General features: G+C 41.0%; 1 protein-coding gene across 1 annotated transcript in view; it reads left to right on the top strand.

Annotated features, from left to right (window-relative positions):
- kdm4b (lysine (K)-specific demethylase 4B) overlaps positions 1 to 13,083 on the top strand; it is a 509,300-nt gene that overhangs the window by 477,845 nt on the left and 18,372 nt on the right. Inside the window, exon 20 of the mRNA XM_060846205.1 lies at positions 9,193 to 9,360. Within this exon, the coding sequence (XP_060702188.1) occupies positions 9,193 to 9,360 (168 nt within the window). The remainder of the gene's footprint in view (positions 1 to 9,192; positions 9,361 to 13,083) is intronic.

The following is a 13,083-nucleotide window of genomic DNA, read 5'->3' as shown; positions in this document are numbered from 1 at the left end:
CCTACCTGCTTCAGTGTTGCATAATAGCATTTCTGAACAGATTGATTGGAAAGTATCTATGAACCCTCTCATTCTGGACATGTCAGCCCTGATGGCATAACTTACCAGAATTCCTTTTCAACTGACCAATTAACAACAGCCAGTTTCTTGATCTGGTACTCTGATACAAAGGCTTTTGCATAACTGAACTCTTTGCATTTTTTTTAGATTCAGTCCTTTTTTGATTGTTGGTGCACAACATCCCCAAGAGTGTCTGAATACTGCTTTTTCGTTTTACTGTTGAAACAGAACCTTTCTTTTCGTGGAGACTTTTGTTGACTTCTCCACACACACTGTGTTCCTCTTCTGTCTCTGACTTTTCTTTACCTGCACTTTTGCGCCTTCACCTTCCAGCTTGTGTCTTGCAGCTCTTTGTGTTTCACCACACAGCTCCTGTCTCTTAGCCAGTTACTGCTTCCAGATTAAGGGTAGCCAATTCACATGAATCATGTATTTGTTCTTGTCTAAAATTTACAATGATCTCTTTGTGAGTTATAAACTCTTAGAAATCCTTTACAAGCATTTTAAAAACAGTAGCAGACAAGTTTTCAGATCAAAGTATTAAAGAAATTGCTCAAAATCAACTTACGAAAGAAGTCTGGGCCTAATGATTTTTTTTCTGAGAGGATCTTAAGGGAAGAATTATTAAGGCACTATATATAATTTTCAAAATTATTTAATATAGAAACAACAATGAGGAGAAGACCTAGACTTTAAGTGGTAAGATTTGAATTGGAGGGAGGAAGTATTGGGCATGCAAATACATACACAAAAGATGACAATGCGCATACAGATATCCACATGAAAAGCAAAGCATTCTTTGTTTTTATATATTCTATGCCTATGTGTATTTTAAACAAAAGTTATTTTGAACTAATTCCAAGCTTGGGAAGCTGTTATTGGAATGTGTGCACAGTCTTGGGTAGCCAATTGCAGGAAGGATATAATATGATGTTAAAGACACAATGTGGATTCTTAAATGTGTTTGTGATGACAGACTTAAGATGTCTGGTTGAAGCTGAAAAGGTTAAGCTGCTAAAGGTCTGAAAGATTACAAAGCGCAACAGTGAAGTAAATGGTGTTAAATCGTTTTCCGTTTCTACACAGCATATCCAAGTTAAAATGATCACAAGATGTGAAAGGGAAAGTTAAAAGGAAGTTTATTACACAAAGGAAGGTTACGTAGAACATAGAACAATACAGTGCAGAATTGGCCCTCAATGTTGCGCCAACCTGTGAAGTAATCTAAGCCTATCACCCTATGCTAACCCATCATCTATCTGCTTATCCAAGAACAGTTTAAATGCTCCTAATGTGGCTGAGTTAAATACATTAGCAGGCAGGGCACTCCACGCCCTTACCATTCTCTGTGTAAAGAACTTGCCTCTGACATCTGTCTTAAATCTATCTCTCCTCAGTTTGTACCTATGCCCCTTTCTGCAAGCAGACGACATCATCACTGTCCACCCTATCTAATCCTCTGATCATCTTGTATGCGTCTATTAAATCCCGTCTTAGCCGCCTTCTCTCCAATGAGAACAGACCCAAGTCCCTCAGCCTTTCCTCATAAGACCTTCGCTCCAGACCAAGTGAGGCCGCACTAGCATTTTGTATAGTTGCAGCATGTTATCACAGCTCCTAAACTCAATCCCTCGACCAGTAAAACCTAACAGTCCGTATGCCTTCTTAACAGTGCTATCAACCTGGGTGGCAACTTTCAGGGATCTATGTACATGGACACCAAGATCCCGCTGGATATCCACACCACCATGAATCTTTCCATTGACCCAGTATTCTGCCTTCCTGTTATTCTTCCAAACTGATCTCCATTTGCCATCTTTCACCCCAATTCTGCAGTTTATCCAAGTCTCCCTGCAACATTCTTTCACGCCACCGACTTTAGCATCATCTGCAAGCTTACTAATCCACCTACCTATGCCTGCGTCCAAGTCGTTTATAAAAATGACAAACAGCATTGCTCACAAAACAGATCCTTGTGGCACACCACTAGTAACTGGACTCCAGGCTGAATATTTTCCATCAAAAAACACTCGTTGCCTTCTTAAATAAAGTCAGTTTCTAATCCAAACTGCTAAATCACCTTCAATCCCATGCCTCTGCATCTTCTCCAACAGCCTACCATGTGGAACCTTATCAAAGGCTTTACTGAAGTTCATGTACACCACATCAACTGCCCTAAAGTACCCTTGAAAGGTTAATGCAGAAGAGTCGAGAGTGTGTTGCTAATAATACACATGTCAGGCAGCATCCGAGGAGCAGGAGAATCAACGTTTCGGGCATAAGCCTGATGAAGGGCTGTTGCCTGAAATGTCGATTCTCCTGCTCCTCGGACGCTGCCTGACCTGCTGTACTGTTCTATCAACACACTCCCGACTCTGATCCCCAGCATCTGCAGGCCTCACTTTATCCTAGTTACATGCAGAAGAGCCATTTTTGCTTTCATCTTCCAACAACCTTTCATATGCCACCTATCTTGCTGTCCAAGTAACTGACATCCTGAGTTTTCACCATTTTTAGATGACTTCTTGAAAAGCAAGATTTTGAAATGTATTTTTTCATAGGATATGGCTGTTGATGGCTAGACCAGTATTTATTGACAATCTCTAATTGCACCGAGTGGCTTGTTCAACCATTTCAGTGGGCATTATGGGGTGAACCACATTGTTATGGGTTTGGAGTTAGATATAGGCCATGCGAGTGGTAAATTTGTTCCCTAAAGGAAATAACTATTCAGACAGATTTTTCCAATCGTCCATGATGGTTGTCATTACTGAGACAAGATTTCAGTTCAAGATTTATTAACTCAGCTGCTGAGCTGGTATTGCAGGGGCATTAGCCTGAGATTCCTGATTATTAGTCAAGTGACATTACCTCTAGGCCACTATTTCCTCTATAATTGGTGACATGAGAGTTTTACAAAATCTGGATCTGTATGATGAGTGGTCCTGGACTTATTGTGCTTCTCTGTTCTCCATGAGGAATTCAATCCAAGAAAGATAACATCTGACACAATTTGCACTCGGGACATTGCAATAACTGTGATATATTGATACAAGTTAGCACATAATTCACAAATCATGATAAATGTAAGAGAAGAAGAGTAAGGGAAATGTCACTATAGTATACATTCTTCACATTGATAAAGGGAATTACACTGCAGGAAAAATTATGGTGTACATAGACTTTATTGGAAGGAAGGGTGAAGTAATTTTTTATCATAAAGAAAAGCATGGGTGGTCACCTGGGAGAGAATTGCTTTTATGCAATTTGAAAACGAGTGGTGCATGTCTTGGAGGTATGATATTAGTTGTATAGTCAAGACAGAGTGGTGTTTACCCTCATGTCGCATTTCCTGAAAAATATTCCCAGCATTTCAAGAAATTTCAATCTGAGACTATACAGGCACAGTGGGATGCAAGACTGTATCATAAATGAATAAGTATTCATAGTCATACAGCGTAGAGATGGGTCCTACAGCCCTCCATATCTATATTGACCAACAGACACAAAACTGCACTGGTCCCATATACATTCACTAGCTCCATAGCCGACTAAACCCCAGCATTTTAAATATTTATCACGATGCTTCTGAAATGTTGTGGGAGCATCTACCTCCACTGCTTTCTCAGGCAGCATGTTGCACACATTTGCCATTCTGTGGGTGAAAGAAATTTTTCCCAGATTACCTGTAAACCACTTGCTCCTCATCTTAAATTTATTTCCTCTGGCCTTAGACTCGTGCCATGCTCTATGTCTGTACCTCTCAATTTTGTTAGACCTTTCAAAATGCACACCTTGCCCTTATTGGAATTAAATTCCATTTGTTAGTGCTCTAGACCCAATTTCCCACCTGATCAATATCACACCGTAGACTGAGACCATCCTCTTCACTGTCAACAGCAGCCCAATTTTCATGTCATCTGCAAACTTTCTCATTAAACTGTCTGTATTCACATCCAAGTTGTTAATGTACATAATGCATGATGGTTCAGTGGTTAGCACTGCTGCTGCACAGCGCCAGGGACCTAGCTTCGATTCCAGCCTCGGGTGACTCTCTGTATGGAGTTTGCACATTCTCCTCATGTCTGCGTGGGTTTCCAGATGTGCAGGTTAGGTAAATTAGCCATAGTGTTCAGGGATATGTATGTTAGGTGCATTAGTCAGGGGAAATGTTAAGCAATAGGGGAGGGGAATGAATCTGGGTGTGATACTCTTTGGAGATCGGTGTGGACTTGTTGGGCCAAATAGTCTGTTTCCACACTGTCGAGATTCTATGATAACAAGCAGCAAGAATTCCAGCACTGATCCCTACAGTACTCTGCTGGTCACAGGCTTCCAATTCCAAAAACAGCTCTCCTCCATCACCTTTTGCTGCCTGTTTGCAAGCCAATTTTGGATCCACTTTACCAAATTGCCTTGGATCCTGCAGATCCTTCCCTTTTGGACTAGCCCTCCATGTGCTCAATTAAAGGCCTTCTTGAAGTCCATGTAAACCACATCAACTGCACTACCCTCAATACTTTTAGTTACTTTTTCGAAAAACCTTAAGACAGGATCTCCCTGTAACAAATATATTCGGACTATCCCTGATTAACTCTGCCTTTCCAAATATCGATGAATCTTAACCTTCAGAATTTTTTCCGATAATTTTTCTACCACATATGTCATTAGCTATCTTTCAGTCATTTGCCACTTGGCCTGTGGCCAGCAAAATATATCTGTCAGAATCTCAGCATCTCCTTCCTTGCCTCCCACAGCAACCTGGGCTATACCTAATCAGGCCCTGGGGAGTTTTGCACTTGTATGCCTGTTAAAACATTTAATACTTTCTCCTTAACTTCATCATCACAACTAATACTCCCTGCTAAATGTCTTTCTCCTCTGTAGATAGGTGAGAACTGTTCATTTAAGACTTCAACCGTATCCACTGGCTCTATGGACTGGTTGACCTTTGGTCTCTAATAGGCCCCACTTCTTCTATTGTAATCTCCTTACTCTTAATATACCTATAAAAAATGTTGGGGTTTTCCTTGATTCTATCTGCCAAAGATATTTTGCAGTTCATTTTTCCCCTCCTAATTTCCTTTATATGTAGCCTTCTACACATGCTATCCTTTTGAAGGGCCTCCTCCATTTTTACTGCACTGCATCTGACATATGTTACCTTCTTATTCTTAACCCTATAACTCTTGAAATTCAGGGTTCCCTGCCTTTACCCTTCACTCTTAAAGGAACACGCTGCCCTGAATTCTCACTTAACTATTTTAAAAGACTCCCATTTTCCAAATGTAGACTTACCTGCAAGTAGTTGCTTCCAGTGTGTATTTGCCAGATCTCTCTAATGATACTGAAATAGGCCTTCTCCCAGTTTAAACACGTAACTTATGCACTAGCCTTATCCCTTTTCATAATAGCTTTGAAACTGAAGAGTTTTGGTTACTATCCCCAAAATGCTCACCCACTGAAAGTTCAGCCATTTGACAGGCTTCATTCCCTAGGATTAGTTGTAGCACTAAACTTCTCTAGTAGGACTATTTACATACTGGCACAAAAAGCTCTTCTGGATGCACTTTAAAAATTCCACCCCATCTAATCCTGTCATTACTAACGTGACCCCAGTTAATGTTAGCAAAATTGAGTCCGTGACAACTATAAACTCGGTTTCCCTCACACCTTTCTATGATTTGCAATTCATATCTGCCCCTGTTTCCCCCTCTGACTGTTGGAAGGCCTGTAGTATAATCCCAGTAAGGTAATTGCCCCTTTTTTAAAAACTTCTAAGCCAAACCGACATGGCCTCATTTGAAGACCCTTGTGGATGTCCTCCCTCAATTTTTTTTCGCGCCTCCCTTTCTTGTTCTCCCCCCATCATGCCTGAAACTTCTATACCCTGCAATTTTGAGGTGCCAATCCTCTCCTTCCTCAGCTATGTCTGAATGATTACAATAATGGCATATTCCTAATTGCTGATCAATGCTCTAAGCTCACCTGCCTTTCCAGTCAAGCTCCTTGCATTAAAATAAAAGCAATTTAGATTCCTGGACCTTCCATGTGCATTATCTTGACCACATCATCTCTGCCTTCTGAACTGTCCTAGCGTTCCTTCTACATATATGATTAGACCTTGCCCCCAACTTTACATCTACTCTGTGCGCCATCCCCTTGCCAAATCTGTTTTAAACCTCTCCAGTGCAAGACCAAACCTTCCAGAAACAATATTGGACCCATTCCAGTTCAGATGTAACCTGTCCAGTTTGTACAGATCCATCTATCCCAGAAGGTGTCCCAGAGACAGTCTGGTGATCTCATATGCTTCTCCTTCAATAACCTGTGAATCTTTGAATAAACAACCCTTGAATCATCCTATTAATCATGTGACCAAAGAGAATTGCTTCCTAATTATGTGAATCGCCGTTTATTTGAATGCATGCGTGAATGTAAACAGTCTCTGAATATGAAGGAGTGCAACACGTGGACCACAAACACCTCTTCATGTGGACTGTTTGGAAATATTATCATAGAAATTAGTGATGGAATACTGTCGAGTTGTCACTGTACAGTCTGTGACTCACTTGTGGTTGCTTTAAGCCTGACAAATGGCTCTCTAGCAGCAGTTAATCAGCTCTGTTTGCACTTAACTCTCATTAGTTTGTTCCGTTTGAACAAGGTCAAAAGTGATATACAGCACAGAAAAGAACCCTTTGATCCAACTCGTCCATGCTGGCCAGATATCCTACATAAATCTAGCCCCATTTGCTAGCATTTAGCCCATATCCCTCTAAACTTTTCCTATTCAACCAGGTACTTTTTAAATGTTATTGTACCAGCTTCCACCACTTCCTCTGTCAGCTCGTTCCATGTGCACACCACCTTCTGCATGAAAATGTTGTCCCTTAAAGTCCCTTTTAAATCATTCCCCTCTGATGCTAAACCTATGCCCTCTTGTTTTGGACTCCCCTACCCTGGGGAAAAGACTTTGCCTAATCACCATATCCATGCCCCTCATGATTTTATGAACCTATGTAATGTCACCCCTCAGCCTCCGACGTTCCAGGGAAAATAGCCCTAGTCTATTCAGCCTCTCCCTATTGCTCAAACCCTACAACCCTGGCAACATTCTTGTAAATCTTTTTCTGAACCCTTTCAAGTTTTGCCACATTCTTCCTATGGGTGGGAGGCCAGAATGGCAAGCAGTATTCCAAAAGAGGCCTAACCAATGTTGTATACAGCCACAACATGACCTACCAACTCCTATATTCAATGCACAGCCAATAAAGGCAAGCATACCAAACGCCGCCTTCACCACCCTGTCCACCTGCGACTCAACTTTCAAGGAACTATGAACCTGGGTTTCTTTTGCTCCTGCCCTATTTGCGAAGTTGCAGCTTTCATGTGGTTCCCATGCCTGTTCAAAACTGCCTTTCCTACCCAAGCTTGGTATTTTACAGATCTGACCTCACATCGCCCATGCCCCTTACCTATTAAGGGCCACTCCTGTGATTCCTGTACCAAACATCATCCCCTGAAGTAAATGACCTCTCTTGTTTAGAGGAGTCTTGTGTCCGGCATTGGTGTTCCTCGTGCCGGTTCTGCGTCTCTCCTCACTCGTTCTCTCGCATACACACATTCGGTTTAACCTGGTGTGGAGTATTTTGCTCATCAGCAACTCTGCTGGAACTACACCTGTACTTGCATGAGGAGCCATCCTAAAATCAAACAGGAGCTGGCAGACAATTGGACAGTGGATGGTATGGAGCTGTCCTTACTGCTGAATGACATTCAACCTTGGCAATACTTGTTTCCGTGTACTTGCAACTTTGCAGTCATTGTCCGTGTTTGACAAATTATCTCTATGTACATCTAAACACTATGAAAGGGCATCCATAATGATTAAAAACATACAGCCAATGAAAGGTTTGGTATATTCAACATGCAACCAAATCCAGGACATTTCCATGAATGTGGGAGGTCCTTCTGGCTGTAATTTTTGTCCTTGTTGGCAGTCTGGGCACTGCCCACGCAACATGGATATGTCAGCATCCAATCATGGTCACCAGACATAACTTCTCACAAATATCTTCATTTTCAAAACCTCTGGATGACTCTGGTGGAGTACAACCATGATCTGGTGCACCGCCTGATGTTGTCAGTGGTGACCAGAAGGGTGTGCAGAAAGTTTAAAACCAGAATAGACTGTACTAGTGGCAGCACCATTGGTAATACTTGGCTTCCGGGACTTTATTCCAACTTGTAACTGTAAGCACTCAACGTAAGAGCCCACTGCTGAATTCAACCTGAGGCCTTCCTCTTTGAGTAGCCCAGCAATGGTTTGTAGTCCAATACTATTACAAATTTACATCTGTAAAGGTATTGGTGGAACTTCCTTACACCAAAGATGACCGCCAACCTATTCTTCTCGATGTGAGAGTATTTTGTTTGGCATCAGCCAAAGTTCGGGAAGCATGCACTATGAGGCATTCCTCCCCGCTTGGCCACTGGTGTGCCAACGATACCTCGATACCATAGAAGAGGCATCGTGTGTCAGCACCACATCTCACTTGGGTTTGTAGTGTGCCAAAACCTTAGATGATGATAGCTGCTTATTCACTTAGAGTCATAGAGATGTACAGCATGGAAACAGACCCTTCGGTCCAACCCGTCCAAGTCAACCAGAATGCTGTGTCTTAACTACGAGACCATTTCCAAGACTGAAGTTTTGGAAAGGAAATGATCTCATCACCTGACTGTAATTAAGAAAATGTAAGTGGCCATATAGATTTAGACTTCAGATGTGACCCAAAACCCCTTTTGGTTTGTATCTTTAAACTCCATTTGGACGAAAAGCTTGAACTCTTCTGGATTAAAGACCAATAGATGAGGATAGGGCCTCTGAACACTGTCCAGGATGATCATACAAAGAAAAATTAAGAACACCCTGTTGGAATTGACAACTTAAAAGAGAGCAGCTCATTATAAAGTGAGCTGGAAAACTTCTATTAGATTTGGTGTCTTTCACCTGTAATTCATGTATTATGTTTACTATCAGTTACATTTTTTAAAAAGATTAAATATTTTATAACTTTTCATATTTACTGAATTGTTTCTCTTTTAACTCCTCACCACAACCCTTAGCAAAACCAAGATCATTGGCTCATCTCAATCGGTCAGATGGTCATCGCAAAAAATCGAAATGGACTTTACTACAAATGCAAAGTGATTGGGACTTCTGCACAGACCTTTTATGAAATCAATTTTGAAGATGGATCTTACAGTGACAATGTGTACCCAGAAAATGTTGTTGTAAGTTGTCAGTCTTATATCTTTTATACTGATTTGTTTTAATTCTGGTTAATTAAAAGTCTCAACCACACCTTTACAAGAATCCTCTGACTAAGAATATTTTTGTAGGAAAGGTCATAGATCTCCTAGATCTCAATTGATACTAATAAAAGTACTTAGTAATATGGTACATTGAAGTAAAAAAAATGGGATAGTCGTATGAAAGTATAGATCATTGTCAAATTTCTTAATGAGTAATAAATGGTTACTTTCAGGTAATATATTGGAAATCAACATAATCCTAGGCATTATAATGACAGGGAACACATTTGTTTCTGTTGTTAATGGTGCCATCAGGTGCATTATGATAGGGCTAAAGAGGGTAAAATGATTCCTGTTTGCTCCTGTGATTCCCTACCCGATAAATTGCCCCAGGATAGTGATCAAACATATTGGTGCAGGTCAGTACAGATAGTTTGTCTATAATTCGATGCTTGTGTTCTTGTGAAATTCCACATTATAGAAGAATCACATTTCAGAAACAGCGCTTAAGATTTTGGTGATGTTATCGTGTTACAGCCAATACACACTTTACAAGTTCGTGAAACAGTGTCCCCAATTCGTCAGTCGAATTACAACAAATGTGCATTAATGTGTTATAGCAGAACGACCTGTTTAAAAATACAATTGAAAAGAACATAAGTCAAGATGCTTCCACGTTGTGTCAGGTGTTCCTTGTGGTACTATCAATTCATTTCTTCAAATTCGCCACACCTGTCATATATAGTCAACAACATGCTTGCTTAGACCCCATTGTTGTAGGATAAAACTGAAATCATTTTCTGGGCATTTTCCAAGCTTAAAATGGTCAGTAAAATAATTTCTAAGTCTGATCATTATGGAGACCAGACAGGAATCCGTTTCTTCAGTCAAATAAGCTACCCGTGAAGTTGTTGACGAAAAGCTCCCAACATTTGGAGTTAGAATGCAGGATTGCATGCTCTCTGAGAGTAGTTAGTTGCAAATCCATGCAATCACAGTAAAGTACCATGACCATGTCGAAAAGCATACAATGTACAGGCAGCCTTGACTGTAGTAGCTCTTTGAAACAGCTGCTCATTTAATCCCACTTCTCTGCTCTTTCCCCATTGCCCAAAAATGTTTCTTCAAGTATTTATCCAATTTGCTTTTGGGCAATACATTACAGATCCTTTTTGTCATTTTTGTCTACTTTTCGTCATTTACATAAATGATTTGGATGCGAACATAAGAGGTACAGTTAGTAAGTTTGCAGATGACACCAAAATTGGAGGTGTAGTGGACAGCAAAGAAGGTTACCTCAGGTTACAACAGGATTTGGACCAGATGGGTCAATGGGTTGAGTTTAATGGAGTTTAATTCAGATAAATGTGAGGTGCTGCATTTTGAGAAAGCAAATCTGAGCAGGACTTATACACTTAATAGTAAGGTCCTAGGGAGTGTTGGTGAACAAAGAGACCTTGGAGTGCAGGTTCATAGCTCCTTAAAAGTGGAGTCGCAGGTAGATAGGATATTGAAGAAGGAATTTGTTATGCTTTCCGTTATTGGTCAGAGTATGAAGTACAAGAGTTGGGAGGTCATGTTGCGGCTGTACAGGACATTGATTAGGCCACTGTTGGAATATTGCTTGCAATTCTGGTCTCCTTCCTATCGGAAAGATGTCGTAAAACTTGAAAGGGTTCAGAAAAGATTTACAAGGATGTTGCCAGGGTTGGAGAATCTGAGCTACAGGGAGAGGCTGAACAGGTTGGAGCTGTTTTCCCTGGAGTGTCGGAGGCTGAGGGGTGACCTTATAGAGGTTTACAAAACTATGAGGGGCATGGATAGGATAAATAGACAAAGTCTTTTCTCTGGGGTCAGGGAGTCCAGAACTAGAGGACATAGGTTTAGGGTGAGAGGGGAAAGATATGAAAGAGACCTAAGGGGCAACTTTTTCATGCAGAGGGGGGTACGTATATGGAATGAGTTGCCAGAGGAAGTGGGAGAGGCTGGTACATTTGCAACATTTAAGAGGCATTTGAATGGGTATATGAATAGGAAGAGTTTGGAGGGATATGGGCCGGCTGCTGGCAGGTGGGACGAGATTGGGTTGGGATATCTGGTCAGCATGGACGGGTTGGACCGAAGGGTCTGTTTCCATGCTCTACATCTCTATGACTCTATCCTACCATGTCAACTGCAACAATACTGTTCTCCAGTCTCGTCTCTAGTTTTTCTTTGCTAATTACCTTAAATCTGTGTCCTCTTCTGTCAGGAGAACAAAAACACCTTTTCTAGTGTTCCTATGTAGCTGCACCCCTCACTTCATTTTTGTATGATTTCCATGGAGACCAATAAGCCAGAATACTAAATTGAATAAAGGTCCCCACTTAGAACGTTAGTGAATAGGATTTCACGTTATTCTATCAACCAATCAAAGTCATCATAAATTAACATAATTTAATAGGAAAATTATCAATGTAAACTATGTTGTACATTAGAACATAGAACATTACAGCTCAGTAGAGGCCCTTCAGCCCTCGATGTTGCACCAACCTGTGGAACCAATCTGAAGCCATTCTATCCTATACTATCCCATTTTCATCCATGCGTTTATCTAATGACTATATAAATGCCCTTAACATTGTGAGTCTACTACTGTTGCAGGCATGATGTTCCACACCCCTACTACTCTGAGTAAAGTAGCCACCTCTGACATTTGTCCTATATCTATTCCCCCTCAATTTAAAGTATGTCTCCTTGTGCTAGCCATCATTATTCGAGGAAAAAGGCTGTCACTATTTACCCTATCTAACCCTCTGATTATCTTATGTCTCAATTAAGTCATTTCTCAACCTCCTCCTCTCTACTGAAAACAGCCTCAAGTTTCTCTGCCTTTACTCATAAGACCTTCCCTCCATACCAGGCAACATCCTAGTAGATCTTCTCTGAGCCCTCTCCAAGCTTCCACATTCTTGCTATAATGCAGTGACCAGAACTGTACGCAGTACTCCAAGTGCAGCTGCATCCAAGTTTTGTACAGCTGCAATATGACTTTGTGGCTCCAAAACTCAATCTCTCTACCAATAAAAGCTAGTACACCTTGTGCCTTCTTAATAGCCCTATCAACCTGGGTGGCAACTTTAAGGAATCTATGTACATGAACACCGAGATCTCTCGGCTCATCTACACTACCAAGAGTCTTACTATTAGCTCTGTACTCTTTATTCCTATTTCTCCTTCCAAAGTGAATCACCTCTCACTTTTCCATATTAAATTCCACTTGTCACCTCTCAGCCCAGCCCTGCAGCTTATCAATGTCCCACTGTAACCTGCAACATCTTTCAGCACTGTCCACACCTCCACCAACCTTAGTGTCATTCACAAATTTACTAAATCATCCTTCCGTGCCCTCATCCAGGTCATTTATTAAAACTGACAAACAGCAGTGAACCCAAAACAGATCCTTGGGATACACCACCAGTAACTGTACTCCAGGATGAACATTTCCTATCAAACACCACACTCTTTCAGCTAGCCAATTTCTGTTCCAAACCACTAAATTACTCTCAATCCCATGCCTCCGCATTCTGTGCAGTAGCCTTCCATGGGGAACCTTATAAAATGCTTTATCAAAATTATTATGCACCACATCAACCACTTTACCCTCATCCACCTGTTTGGTCACCTTCTCAAAGAACTTTTAGGTTTGTGAGGCGCAACCTA

Source organism: Hemiscyllium ocellatum, chromosome 28 (assembly GCF_020745735.1).
Source record: "Hemiscyllium ocellatum isolate sHemOce1 chromosome 28, sHemOce1.pat.X.cur, whole genome shotgun sequence".
NCBI lineage: Eukaryota > Metazoa > Chordata > Chondrichthyes > Orectolobiformes > Hemiscylliidae > Hemiscyllium > Hemiscyllium ocellatum.
This window is presented reverse-complemented; position numbering and strand designations above follow the sequence as displayed.